Consider the following 14,726-nt stretch of genomic DNA (forward strand, 5'->3'; position numbering starts at 1 on the left):
TTATATTCTCTTTACTTTTTGCCCTAAGCTTTCCCTTTCCCAACTGAACTTCTAAACCCGTTTTGTTTAGTTTAAACTAAAACTACCAGGGCATAATTAGGTCTGGATATCTGTTCTTTTTCCCTCGGGTTTTCCTATTTTTTTTTCTTCCTTTGTTTCTTTCCTTCACTTTTCAGCTGCCCTTTCCCCCCCTCCCTTTATTTTTTTTTTTTTTCTGTCGTATTTTTCCCTTCCTTTCCCCCAATTGCTTTCCTCATCTTGACTCTTATTTTCGAACTTGCGACTTCCCTCCCCTTCCCTGTGGTTCTCTCCCCTCGGCAGTAACCTCCTAGCAGGAGCAGCCCTGGCCAGCGCCCCGTCCCCGCCCCACACCTCCCGTCAAACTCTGCCGCCGCTCTCCTCCTGGCAACAAGTGACGCTGTCCGAGGCGAGCCAATCTACCGGCTGCTCGCTGTCCCGGCCAGCCGGCGGCGGGCGCGACGCTCAGGCAGTGTGAGCCCAGCGGAGCTCCCGCTCCGCGCAGCCTGCGCCCGGCGGGAGGATGGCACGGGCGGTGGGGCTCTGTTTGGCCACCTGCGGCCTGGCCTGGCTCTTCGCCTGCCTATTCGCCTGCTGCGCGGCCCGTCAGCACACCTCAGGTAAGCCGAGCGGCCACTTTGGGAGGGGGCAGGCGTTGCGCGGGCGCGGGGCGGCACACGGGGCGCGGAAGGCCCTTTTGTGCCTCGGCGGGCGTGAGAGGGCGAAGGTGGGACGGTGACAGGCCTTCCGCCCCCCATAGTCTCCGGCACCTCCGGGTGTCGCACTGGATGGCAAAGTCCAGCTGTGTTGAAACAACGTGGGAAAGTTAGAAGGAGGAGCGGAAAAGGGGGGAAAAAGTCCTCAAACCTCTCTCCCAGACTGCGCACTTAGCCTGGGGCGTCACGAAGGCAGCCGCTGCCCCGCCGCCCCCGAGTGCCACGTTCCTCGTGCCCTCGGTGTCGTGGGCGGCCCCCGAGCTGGGACAGTGCCGGGCCGGTGCGGAGCGGTGGGAGGGAAGCGGGCCTTTGGCCTGTTACCTCCAGAGGAGAAATAACTCGCACTCGGCCAGGTCCCCTGCAGGGCGTCAAGCCGTCACTTTTACTTGTAGAAAGAGGAGGCTTGCCCTGCTCTCCAGAAACCAGGTGGAAAAATTCCACGTTGACCAGAGTCTTGCAAGCCAAAGCCGCTGGTTTGGTGATAGCTGCTAGGAAACAAGGTTAGCTCTTTGCTAAATAGTTACACCTCTAATATTTTCACATCGTGTCGCAGTAACCAGGCTTGGTTTCGTGACAAGATGTCAGGTAAAACTTAATGGCAAGAGTGTATTGATAAATTGCTGTACAAAAGGATTTGGTCAGATAGTGTCAGCAATTTATTATTTTTGAGGGGGGCGGAGGGGCTTTTCTTCTTGATGCCAGAACGAGGGCTGTGTGGAAAAAAGTGAAAGAAGAATGAGGAAGGAAGAGACCTGGGGGACGGCAAATAAAGTGTTACAAGAAACTGAAACTAACAAGCCTAGAGGGGACAATAAACAGCAGATACAGTGCTGAAAAAGTACAGGGTAAAAAGATGCCACAAAAGCAGGATTGGTTGTTAAAATTTCTTGTTTAGTTCACAGAGAGGATGAAACAGATGGTTGAAATGTGCTATTTAGAAAAAGTCACTCCAGTAGGTAGCTGACTTAAGAGATTCTGCTTCACAGTTTGACCAGCTCAGTACTATTTAGATACTATTTGGCACTTCAGCAGTGGAAAATTCACAAGTATACAGGGAAGTAGTGGTAAAATTCCCAGCATAACATCACTGAATATTTTCCTTGCTGTTCAGCCAAACCTATTATTAAGTCATATTAAAAAAACCAACCCAGTAGGAATGTGATTGACAGTGCATTACCATTAAATGCAAAACACTACTCAGCAGATTCCTTATTTAAACAGTGTAATAGCCTTGTGGGTCTTGGACAACTGAGATCCATTTCAGCCTGATTAGTAGAAGTTTTATACTGTGGGCCCATCTCTGTTGTGGCATAGAAATAATGTTAGGGTTTTTTTTTTTCTCTATTGGCTTAAACCTGCTGCCACTTGTCATAAAGATGTACTGGCAGAGGTGTCAGCTTATATCAGTAAGGTGATCCATATTTTTTAAATTGTGTACTCTGCTTTGTCAGCTGTTGTGGGTTTTGGTTGTTTTTTTTCCTTTTTAATGAGAAGCCACGTCACAGCTGAAAATGAAACTAAAGTTCTGGATCATTTTGAAAATTGTACTCATGATCATTGTGTGGTATCTTTGGTGGGATATTAATTCTCTTCCAAAAGCAGTGCCAGTTACTTTAGTTATGGGTGTTTAGTTTAGTTGTGGGTGCAGTTGCACCCACAAGCTGGTTCATTCATGAGCCTATCATGCTTGTATATCATAGATGATACTCACTTTTAAAAAAATAAAATCACTTACAAAGTGAAAACTATTATGAATTATATTTTATGGTATCTGCTGTATATTACTGCATTTGCAGATAAACGTGAAGACAAGATTCTGTACCCAGTAAGCTTGCAAATTAATCAAGGGTTGATCCAGTCAGTATGTGTTAAAATTAAAGGAGGAGTTCTCATTGGTAGACTTTGACTTAGAAAACTGCCTCATTTAATCTCCCCTCATTTTATAATAACTTAGAGCCCTTTTCCTTCCCTCCAGGAGCAAAGAATATTCACTAAAGAGCAGGAAAATGTCCTTAGTGTGGCATATACAAAAGAGATGATATAACATATAAACAACAGTTCCTGTACTTTTCTAGTAGTCTTGAATGTGATTACACTTGTGAAAATGTACTTCCTGTGAAAGTGATACTGAATCATACCCATGTGGATATTTGTTTATTCTTATACAGGCAATAATGCTTTTACCATTCGCCATGACACACTGAAGAAGTGCATGCAAGTGAAAAACTCACGGATAGTGATAGATGACTGCAAGGAGACAAGTGAAGCTCTGTGGAAATGGGTATCCCAGAATCGCCTCTTTCATTTGGGGTCCAAGCAGTGCCTGGGACTCGATATATTCACCAAATCCCTGTCTCGCCTGAAGATGGTTGATTGTAACTCAGAACTAATGCTGTGGTGGCGATGTGCTGATGCTTCCATCTTTGGTGCATCTCAGTACAAGGTGACTGTCAAGGGCAATTACGTAACTGCAAGCATAAATGCAACAGACCAGTGGAGAAGCGGCAGTTCCTCTGATGATATTTGTCGGTATCCTTACCATGGTAAGTTTGCACAGGGTTTGGAGTATCTCTTTTCCTTCTTGTGTGTGTGTGTTAAGGGACTTTTCACATATGTCTGTGCCAACAAATTCTTAATGATATGAAAAGACTAAACAGTAAAGCAATATCATATTTTGCTGTAGAGACATACTGAGAATCATGTACAAATTTAACTGTAATAACAGACAAATGTGCACAATGGCAGAAATTGTGTTATCAAGTGGCTTCCTTAACGTTTTAAAATCCTTCCCTCCATATTTTGGTGAGAACCTATTAAGTGATGAAATATCAGCCACCTTCTATCAGAACTGACACTTTCTGCTTCACAGTGATACGAAGTTTGCTGTTAGCAGGGTTTGAGGATATTTTCTTTGCTGGTAGCCTGTACAGTCAGATTCAGTGCATGCTGCTAGCTTGCAGCCTGTTGGACTAACAGGAGCAGGAACATTTGCTTTGGTCTCATAGTCTGTCTGCTTGCCATGGAATCCAGTCTCATCTGAAATCTCATGCTTACTGGAAGATGTGGTGAAAACTTTTTTTACTGTATTTAAAAGCAGAATTTTAATTTTATTTGAATTGTTTCAGAAAAGGATTGGACTTGTCACTTGAAGCCATGGTTTAGTTAGTCATGAGGTGTTGGGTGATAGGTTGGACTTGGTGATCTCTGAGGTCTTTTCCAGCCTTGTTGATTCTATGATTGATTCTATGAAGTGACCAGTCTGACGAGCCCATTAGTCTCCAGTTCAAAGTGTTTTCCCTCTCCTGTATGTATTGATTACTAGAACCTTGTTCTGTAGTACTCTGTGCAAACTACCTATATTTCAACAGGACAGTGTATTTATCCCTAACTTACTAGGAAAGGGGACACAAATTTGTGCTGTGTCAGCCTCACTCAGAAGGAAAAGTGCAGAAAAATATTTCCTTCTCATTTCTTTCAGTTTTGGTATTGCTCTATATTATCTATAACAATGATAGGAAGTTTTAAGACCACAAGTGTGATTTGCATGTTTTTAAGTTAACTCTGTCTGTACAAGCAGTAATACTGATTTGCCTGTCCTTCTTCCCCTAGACAACATATATCTATGTCTTTAATATTTCTTTTTCTTGCAGAGGTTTATACCAAAGATGGGAACTCCTATGGCAAACCCTGTCAGTTTCCCTTTCTGTATAATAAGACATGGCATCATGACTGCATTCAGGATGAAATGCACACGGGTGGGAAATGGTGTGCCACGTCTGAAGATTATTCTCACGATGGAAAATGGGGAATCTGCTTACAACCAGGCATGTTTGATTTCTAAATAGATGTTCAAAAAGCATTCTGTCACTTCATGTATGTATGACTCCACATTGCTCCATCACATTGCTGTTAACCTGGGTAAAAGTAGGTTCTTTCCTATTGCAGCATTAACAGGACAATCAGCACACACCTACTCTGCAGTATATGTGATTACCAATCTAAACATAAAAATTGATAGACCTACAATATTTTAACTTTTCTTTCAAAACTTTCATGATGTTTCAGTATAGTTGTAGTTACAAGTACCTTCTGCTTCCTTCAAACAGAGAGTGGTTGTCATGATATGTGGGAACGTGATCCAGGATCTAAAAGTTGCTACCAGTTTAATACACAGTCTGCTCTTTCTTGGAAGGAAGCTTATATTTCGTGTCAAAGGCAAGGGGGAGATTTACTTAGCATCCAGGATGCATCTGAATTAAGTTACATACAAGGTAGGTGAAATTACTCAAGTATGTATATCAGAAAATCTTGACAAATGAACATAAAGTGAAGATAGCATTTTGGTATCTGTCATAAAATTTTGGATTAAAAGTTGATTGTACTTAAAATGCATTGGTGCTTTCATTTGTGTAGCAAAACCAAGATGCTAATCTCCCTTCAGAGGTTATTTATAAATTTATCTGTGTGATTTCATTAAAGTAGTTAACTGTTGCTCATATTTGCAATGAGGAGTGTCCCGAAAATCTCAAATAGAGGCCAGACTGGCAGTTGATGTTTTAGCAGTCTGTCACCCACTTGTTGTTATGAAATCACCCTCACTGATGTTTACACTTGGCCTGGAGGAGCTATCAGTGTGCCTTTGGGAATATAAAACCAAAGGACAAAGTTATGAATGCACTGGGAAGGAAGACTTGTGTGGGTGAATTCCTTCTCGGTTCAGCAAAGTTTGCATGTCTGATTATAGAGGCAATCTTTCTTTCCTCAAAAGCATGCCCTTTCAGATCACATTTTTAATTTAAATGAGACCAGTAAAGGATAAGTATTTTATATTAATTTTCTTTTTAAAAAAATATTCATCTCCAGCTAAGGATGGTGTTGCTGAGATCTTTTGGATTGGCTTAAATCAGTTGGATGTTTCTGGAGGTTGGCAGTGGTCAGATCACAAACCTTTGAATTTTCTCAACTGGCATCCAGGTAACAACTTTTCTGATAACAATACTCACAGCACTAACTAGTATTTTACATTGTTTTTTCTTGGTTTGTTTTTGTGGGGTTTTTAACGACTTTGTCGTGGTTTAACCCCAGCCAGCAGCTAAGCAGCACCCAGCTCCTCACTCATTACCCTCAGTGACATGGGGGAGAGAATTAGAGGAGTGAAAGTGAGAAAACTCATGGGTTGAAATAAACACAATCTAATAGGTAAAGCAAAAGCTGTGCAGGTAAGCCAAGCAGAACAAGGAATTAATTCACCACTTTCCATTGGCAGGCAGGTGTTCAGCCATCTCCAGGAAAGCAGGACTCCATCACACATAACAGTTAATTGAGAAGACAAACATCATCACTCTAAATGTCCTTCCTCCTCCTTCCTCTTCTCCCAGCTTTATAAGCTGAGCATGACAACTGTGGTGTGGAATATCCTATTGGTCACCTGGGGCCAGCTGTCCTGTCTGTGTCTCCTCCCAGCTTTTTGTTCACCCCTAACCTGCTTCTTGTGGGTTGTTGTGGGAAGCAGAAGTAGCCATGGCTGTGCAAGCACTTCTCAGCAGCAAAAACATCTGTGTGTTATCAATACCGTTTACAGAACAAGTCTAAAACATAGCCCCATACTAGCTACTATGGAGAAGATTAACTCAGTCCTAGCCAAAACTAGCACACCCTTCTCTATTGGGCTTCATGAAAATATCCTTGTTCTATTCCTGTTAAAAGTCTGGGAGCATCTTTTCCTCTTAGCTGGTGAATCTTTCTGTGTTTGTTCTGTATTTGTGGGTGATAAGATTAATTGCTAAAAAAGTAAAACTTACATATGGTATCTTTGAGGTCCATTTGTAGGAAACAATCCACAGCTTTCCTCACTGCTAAATTTCAACTCACACTGACAGAATGGCACTGATTTCCCTCAGGTATTACAATTACTGATGTATGTGGACTGACATTACTTAGAAGATTAACTGTGTTTTTGAACTTCCAATGTTGCTTAAATTCCAAGATGAAGATTAAAGAAGTATAAACCTTTGAAAAGCCTTTCCTGATTACTCCCAATTCCCAGTACAATTGGTGAGAGTTATTGGGAATTTCCAGTATTTATTTGTAGTATACACATAAATATATGCCATGGTTGTGCATATATGAGAATCCTGTAGGAATAATAATCAGAATACTGAAGCTAATATTGTTCTGTTATTCAAGCTGCATTTGACCTTTTTAAAGTGGAATTCTTCTTTTCCCTTCAGTTTCTAGAATAGTGCTGCAATTATGAATTCTGAGAAAAGATAAGAAGTGGTTTCTGTTACTTCTTTGAAAGCTTTTCTAAGAAATTTCTGTGAGGTTTTCCAAATGTGGTCTTTCCTTTGTAAAGGCTAGGGACCATGCTGCTGCTTGTACTACTGGCTATGCTTTCTGGAGCTGTGATAATGCTGTATGGCTCTTAATGCAGAGCTAGGCACTAGGCTATCCGGAGTGAGAGTCGCATAATTTAGTTTGCAGTCATGACAGGCGTACTACCCTTCTTAAGAAAAATATTTCCTGGCACCTTACAGGAATTTTACCAGCTGCAAGTTTGCCCATTATTTGTCCTTTCACTGTGCATGTCTGAAAATCCTAGCTCTGTCTCTGTTGTAGTCTCCCATGAAGAACTTAGACACCCCTCCACCCCCCCAAGCCTTTCTTATGTGAGACTAAACAGACTCAGTTCAGGAGGAGCTGGGGTGCTCTGTGTAGCACAAAGCTCCGGTTTGCACAGGTTCTCAAAGAGAAACCCAAAATGTACCATTGGGAATGGACTGCAAGGAAGGCTGAAGACTGAGTTGTTCTCTGTGATTATGGTCTTTTTCTTTTCTTTTCTTTTCTTTTCTTTTCTTTTCTTTTCTTTTCTTTTCTTTTCTTTTCTTTTCTTTTCTTTTCTTTTCTTTTCTTTTCTTTTCTTTTCTTTTCTTTTCTTTTCTTTTTCTTTTCTGTTCTGTTCTGTTCTGTTCTGTTCTGTTCTGTTCTTTTCTGTTCTTTTCTGTTCTGTTCTTTTCTTTTCTGTTCTGTTCTTTTCTGTCCTTTCCTTTCCTTTCCATTCCTTTCCTTCCTTTCCTTTCCTTTCCTTTCCTTTCCTTCCTTTCCTTTCCTTCCTTTCCTTTCCTTTCCTTTCCTTTCCTTTCCTTTCCTTTCCTTTCCTTCCTTTCCTTTCCTTTCCTTCCTTTCCTTTCTTCCTTTCCTTTCCTTTCCTTTCCTTTCCTTTCCTATTTCCTTTTCCTTTCCTAATTCCTTTCCTTTCCATTCCTTTCCTTTCCTTTCTCTTTCCTTTCCTTTCCTTTCCTTTCCTTTCCTTTCCTTTCCTTTTCCTTTCCTAATCCTTTCCTTCCTTTCCTTTCCTTTCCTTTCCTTTCCTTTCCTTTTCCTTTCCTTTCTTTCCTTTCCTTCCTTCCTTTCCTTTCCTTTCCTTTCCTTTCCTTTCCTTTCCTTTCCTTTCCTTTTCCTTTCCTCTTTCCTTTTCCTTTCCTCTTTCCTTTTCCTTTCCTCTTTCCTTTTTCCTTTCCTCTTTCCTTTTTCCTTTCCTCTTTCCTTTTTCCTTTCCTCTTTCCTTTTTCCTTTCCTCTTTCCTTTTTCCTTTCCTCTTTCCTTTTTCCTTTCCTCTTTCCTTTTTCCTTTCCTCTTTCCTTTTTCCTTTCCTCTTTCCTTTTTCCTTTCCTCTTTCCTTTTTCCTTTCCTCTTTCCTTTTTCCTTTCCTCTTTCCTTTTTCCTTTCCTCTTTCCTTTTTCCTTTCCTCTTTCCTTTTTCCTTTCCTCTTTCCTTTTTCCTTTCCTCTTTCCTTTTTCCTTTCCTCTTTCCTTTTTCCTTTCCTCTTTCCTTTTTCCTTTCCTCTTTCCTTTTTCCTTTCCTCTTTCCTTTTTCCTTTCCTCTTTCCTTTTTCCTTTCCTCTTTCCTTTTTCCTTTCCTCTTTCCTTTTTCCTTTCCTCTTTCCTTTTTCCTTTCCTCTTTCCTTTTTCCTTTCCTCTTTCCTTTTTCCTTTCCTCTTTCCTTTTTCCTTTCCTCTTTCCTTTTTCCTTTCCTCTTTCCTTTTTCCTTTCCTCTTTCCTTTTTCCTTTCCTCTTTCCTTTTTCCTTTCCTCTTTCCTTTTTCCTTTCCTCTTTCCTTTTTCCTTTCCTCTTTCCTTTTTCCTTTCCTCTTTCCTTTTTCCTTTCCTCTTTCCTTTTTCCTTTCCTCTTTCCTTTTTCCTTTCCTCTTTCCTTTTTCCTTTCCTCTTTCCTTTTTCCTTTCCTCTTTCCTTTTTCCTTTCCTCTTTCCTTTTTCCTTTCCTCTTTCCTTTTTCCTTTCCTCTTTCCTTTTTCCTTTCCTCTTTCCTTTTTCCTTTCCTCTTTCCTTTTTCCTTTCCTCTTTCCTTTTTCCTTTCCTCATTTTCATCATTTGGGGCCTTGTCTCCAGGTTCTGTTAAGGTGAGGGTTATGATTAGCGTTGAAAGAAAGAGTGTAGAGTTGTGTTTGGAATGGGGCTGAACACGAACTGCCACAGGAAGCTGAGACATGCAAAAAGGGTTGTCTTCTGAGATATTTCTGGTCTGGGAAAGTGCTCAGCCAAGGGTCTGTTGTATTGTAAATAGAACATTCCTCCTGGTTCGGGGATTAAACATTGGAAAAGAAGTCCAGATTCCTTGATTCTGAAACTTTGTCTTACAAGTAACTTTTGTGAGACCCATGGCAGGACAGGTGTTTTAATTCAAAGCAAGTTATGTTCTTCAAGGTGCTGTACTAAGCCAAGTATGCTATTCCTGTATTGAAAAGGAGTAGAAAAAAAAGAACTCGTCACTACCTTACTGCTTGATAACTTTTCTGTATTTATTTTTCCCTGTCCATAGATATGCAGAGTTTGTCCCCACTGGATGGGACTAGCTGTGTGGTGATGAATGCTGCCTCAGGTCAGTGGCAGAGTTACCATTGTGGAACTCCACTTCCGTATATTTGCAAGAAGTCACTTGATGAAGTTTCAAGCCTCCCAGGTAGGACAGCTTGTACTTTTTTGTACAAGCTCACTTATGGAGTCCTTTTTTTCTCCTCCCCAAGCCTTTTCAGGCATCTCTGCCAAAATGCTTTTACAACAGCTTTTAAGTAGAGCAGAAGCAAACTCTCTATCTTCAGTGTCAAGATGATGCATCACAAACAGCTTTAATTTTTTGCAGCTTTCTCATTCACACAAAAAGCATTTCTCAGCATGGTCCTGCCCTTTTCATCACATTTTCTTCCGTGGCTTGTGCCTTCTTTTCGTGTGTAACGGAAAGTCTGGAGCTGGCAGTTGCCCCTTAAACCTTCACATCTCTTCTTTAAGCCCATTTCTCTCATTCTTGGAGTGTATTGACATAAAATGTGACCTACTTAGGGCTTGGGTCAAACTCTGTTGAATTCAGATAGAAGTACTGCCTTTGGAAACCAGGCCCAGCACTGGAAATCAGAGTGCAGGAGTTGATTGCTTGCCCAGTGTGTAATCTTTATGGGATCCATAACAGCTCTTACAAGATATTTAATTTCCTCTCTCTACACACACATATAGAGTCCTTCAGATTTTACAGTGTCCAGCTGTGATACCAAACTGCTTCCATGCTCTTGGCCATTTACCTACACCTGGATGTCCAACTCTTCCCACATGTGTGCCCTGTTCTTCCACGTGTGCTTTGGCTTTACTGAGTTTCCTGGGCTTAGGCTTGTGGGGCTCTCATGGGACAGCTTTTGCTAGAAGGTTATTGTCCTTGGATTGGGGGGAGGACTAGGAGGTAAGAGGGGTGAAGCACTGTTGTGGAGGTGGTGTCATGGAGTGCCTTTGGCTAAGGCATGTTCCTTCCAGCTCCCTCAGGAGAGGTGTGTGCCTTTGAGGTAAAAAAGAGAGTAAGCAGTTTAAATTCAGATTGGTTCAAATTTTTAAGTGATCTCTTGAAAACTAGTCATCAATTACCTGTTGAAAACTAGTTGTCAAGTAATTATCCTGATCTGTTCTCTGGCTCCTCAGCAAGGTATCTGGAGTTGTTACCAGTGTTTATTCAGTGTTGTATTAATTAAACCCCGAACTCCTTGGGAGTATTTTATAGTGTGTTTTGAACCAGAAAGGCTATTAATAGATACTTTTATTAGCATACATTAAACCCTGTTGAATTATTGAGTATCTTCATTTTCAGAAGAAAGAAGTGTTTAAAACTAAGCATTTGTTTAATTGTAGGCTGTTCAAAATTGGTCTTATGTGTGGCTTTACAAAAGTGCAAACCCCTACTGGAAGAAAACAAGCAACTTTACTGGAAGCTGCTGTCCTGCAATGAAATAACTTTGTTTGCCTTTAACAGCTTTTGAAATCTTGCTTTCAATTACTTCTGAACCTTTCAGTTATGCTAGAACCAGCTTAATGTATTGCCTCCCAGCTTTTTACTTTCAATCCCTCCAATTTCTTTCTCCTTCTGTTTACCTCATGGCCTCAAAATGCTACAAATCCCCATAATGCTACTTTGTCAAGTCTACTTGCTTGACTAAGCTGTGACCCTTTCTTAAATCATTAGCGCTGAAGAGAGGTGAATACATTCTGATTGCTGCATTCTGGCTGTTTTTAAGGTGCTGCCAGATTTAAAGCCTGTACAAAATGCCACCTTGGTGCGCTAACTAGTGTAAAACAAAAGACTAATTCTCTTTCTCTTCACTATTAGAGTTTTGGAGACACTTGGATACTCGCTGTGATTCGGGCTGGCTTCCTCACAATGGTTTTTGCTACATGCTGTTAAACAACCAGGCATCTTGGAGTACCGCAGAGGAGTTGTGCAAAGCAAATAAGAGTAACCTCATCAGCATACATTCACTAGCAGATGTAGAACTGGTTGTTACAAAGCTTCATAATGGTGAGCTGAGATACTTGTAAAGGACAAGTACCAAGTGCTGCGCACCATAAGTTGCAAAGTGTTTTTCATGTTCTAGTATGTGGTTACCATAACCTCTAGCTTTTAAATGAAAGTGTTAACACTGAGATTATACACAGGTTAGTGCCAAGTGTTGCTGTTTGGGTCCGGGCACTTTGTGTTAGCTCTGTTTTGGTTTGATGTTTCTTATTTATTTGTTTGTCTTTACTGTGGTAACCTACCTAGTTGCAATATTTTGACTACTGAATCACTGAACTCATAAATGTTACCTCTATTCTTATTTCTTTGTCTGCACTCTAAAAATTAAATTGATTGAGTTTTTGTGCTTATGTGCTCATCTTCTCTGGAGTTTTATTTTTTTTGTTTATCATCTTCTCTCTGAAACTTACTAATATTCATAGATATAAGTTAAGAAACAAAATAACAAGAATATATTGTACTTGCCTCAAATGCCCTTTCTTGCTGTAAGAAAAAAAATAATCTGTGGGATTTATACTGTGCAATGTAGTGATAGGAACCTAATTTTGCTGATGTCATAGTCCTTTCCAATTAAGTTGAATTTTATTTTGAAACCACAGTGTTGTCCTCATTTTAAATTGCAGATGTTAAAGAGGAAATATGGATGGGTCTCAGGAATGAAGATGTACCAACCTTGTTCAAATGGTCGGATCACTCAGCTGTGGTCTTTACTTACTGGGATCAGAATGAACCAAAAGTTCCTTTTAACAGCACTCCGAACTGTGTGTCATATTCAGGCGAGGTAGGAATACAGTGCTGAATTTTGTGGGTTTCTTTTTCCCATCGTGGTAGAGGCAACATTGATATGTGTGAAAGTCAAGAGGAGGAGTAAAGCAGATAACTGATTTTATCTTTGGAATAATCCTTAAAATGCAGATGTTAACTTTTCTACAAGCAAACTTCTTACCATTATTTAGCTGACCTTTAGTTAATGTGTGCTGCAAAAAATGGAAGATACTGCTCGCAGCTTTGTCTGTCACTGCTGTTGGCCAGTCAGTTGTTCTTGTCAGTCTGCATTCTGGGTTACTGCATTTGTGCCTGTCTATGGCAGAGTGCTAGGAAGGATGTGGGCTGAACTGTTGAAAGGAAATGCTGTCTTTAGTCATCTCCAGGACCAGTTTGGGTTGCCCTATCTGAGGATGGGGCATGAGATACCTTGGTAAGAGAAGAAGGGACAAACATTGGGATGATACATTTCAGAAGCTTCAGTGGGTGAGAGGTCACAAAAATGAGCAGAGATGGAAGTAGGCTGCGTCCAGTCTCCCAGATTAGATAAAAAAGTAGGCAAAACGTCTGCCTGCTGTTCTGTCAGTAGACCTCATGTGCCCAATACCTCTGAGCTGCCTCCTTGCACCTCTGCAGTAAGCTGAGCACACATGCTCCCTGCACTCATTCCCTCTGTGATCTGAGAGTTGGCACCACGCTGGCCTTTTCTTCCATTTTCAGATTTAATTCAGAATCTCAGAATTTGTCAGCTTTCTTTCTCCTTTCCAAACATGCACCTATGCATATAACCCAGGGCCTCCTGCCCCTAATATTTTTGCCTGAGGCATTATAGCTTGCTTTCTCATGCAAACTCAGCCCCTGCACTATGGAAATCGAAAGACTTTTGAAATTTAAATACTCTTTTCCTTTTCACAGCTGGGACAGTGGAAAGTGAAATCCTGTGAAGAAGAATTGAAATATGTGTGCAAGAAGAAAGGAGAGATTTTGAATGAAACAAAATCAGATAAAAGTTGTTCATTGGAAGAGGTAATAGAAAGTCTGTATTTCTTTTACTTTCACATGGTCCAGAAACCTGAATAAAATCACTTATTTCCTCTATGTCCCATTTCTTTTTTGCCCATGCAATAGAATCTGTGGAACACTTTATCTGGAAAGGACATTTATATAGCATGAGCCAAATTTCAGATTATCCTAAGCAGGTTCTGGATATGTTGTTGGTTTGATTTTTGGTCGGTTTGGTGTTTTGTTTGTTTTGGGTTTTGTTTAGTTTTTTGTTTGCTTTAGTTTTTTGTTCTGGTTTACAGTATAACATATTACAGTATAAACAAGGTTTAAAAAGATGTCTTTTCTGTTCGGAACAATCTTGGGATGGTATTGCTAACTACTTCTGAGTTCTTTTGATTCAGTTTTATGTGGCATATTGCCTGAGGGAGGAAACATGTTTACCCCTTATCTATGTTTCTGCACAACCTTGGGGTTTCTTCAGAGGCTGACAGCCTGGACAGTTACAGCTTTCTCTGCTGTTCAGACACCAGTGGCATTGCTAGGCTAGCAAAGAGGTAACACACAAATGTTCTTGATTTTTCAGCATAAATACAGGGGAAAAGATTTGAATAAGAGAGAAATTTTGTAAGTTCACACATTTCCAGTTTAAAATGTTTTTTCAGAAGTGAAAAAACACCAGTGATGCCCTCTAATTATTCCTCTATTTGAATTCTGCCATTGGTGGAACAGCGTGAAAACTCCTATTGTTTTGAATGGGACTAAGCTGTTGCCCTTGTGTTTCTCTCTCTGAATGCACATAAGCAGTCAGAAGACGCTGCACAATCCAGCTAAAACAGTGGTGTATTTCATTCCTGTGGTTGCATTATTTCTTAGACCTATGAATCTGAGAGTTGATGATACTGGACCTTGTATGTGATGCATTTAATTTCTTTCTTGTGTATGCTGTGCCAGTTTATGGGCAGCAACCAGTGTTAGCAATGATTTATTTTCTTCTGTAGATACTGGCTAAATTAGGTTGTGATGTGGAAATATCTTTTTCATTCTCTAACCAGGGATGGGAAAGACATGGAAACTACTGCTACAAGGTCTATAAAACAGAAGTTTCGTTCGGAGCACAGTGCAATCTTACAGTGATGAACAGGTAAAGCACATCTCTATGGACATGTTTTACAGTACAATCCTGAAGATACAGTCAGATGAAAACCTCTGTATGCTAATTAGTGACTTTTAAAGCAAAAACAGAGATAGAGTTGCTTTTGCAGAGAACTAGCAGCCCATGTTTTCCATGGTGTGACAATGGTAAAGCTACAGTGCAGCACCTTGGAAATATGTGAATTCCCAGCCTGTGGACCCCACGGTGGATATATGGCTACCTG

General features: G+C 40.7%; 1 protein-coding gene across 2 annotated transcripts in view; it reads left to right on the top strand.

Annotated features, from left to right (window-relative positions):
• The first annotated feature begins 475 nt into the window (after window positions 1-475).
• Window positions 476-14,726, top strand: part of LY75 (lymphocyte antigen 75) — a 50,579-nt gene continuing 36,328 nt past the window's right edge. The window contains exons 1-10 of one of the 2 annotated variants that reach the window (XM_068138782.1): window positions 476-638; window positions 2,903-3,277; window positions 4,385-4,558; window positions 4,841-5,005; window positions 5,598-5,708; window positions 9,571-9,711; window positions 11,395-11,583; window positions 12,204-12,361; window positions 13,261-13,371; window positions 14,403-14,491. In XM_068138782.1, coding sequence (XP_067994883.1) covers window positions 542-638; window positions 2,903-3,277; window positions 4,385-4,558; window positions 4,841-5,005; window positions 5,598-5,708; window positions 9,571-9,711; window positions 11,395-11,583; window positions 12,204-12,361; window positions 13,261-13,371; window positions 14,403-14,491 — 1,610 coding nt within the window. In that variant the 5' untranslated portion in view covers window positions 476-541. Of the gene's footprint in view, window positions 639-2,902; window positions 3,278-4,384; window positions 4,559-4,612; window positions 5,006-5,597; window positions 5,709-9,570; window positions 9,712-11,394; window positions 11,584-12,203; window positions 12,362-13,260; window positions 13,372-14,402; window positions 14,492-14,726 lie in introns of those variants that run through there. The other variant, XM_068138781.1, reaches the window with a different exon arrangement.

Source organism: Melanerpes formicivorus, unplaced genomic scaffold (assembly GCF_026170545.1).
Source record: "Melanerpes formicivorus ecotype bairdi unplaced genomic scaffold, bMelFor1.0.p_v2 SCAF_5, whole genome shotgun sequence".
NCBI lineage: Eukaryota > Metazoa > Chordata > Aves > Piciformes > Picidae > Melanerpes > Melanerpes formicivorus.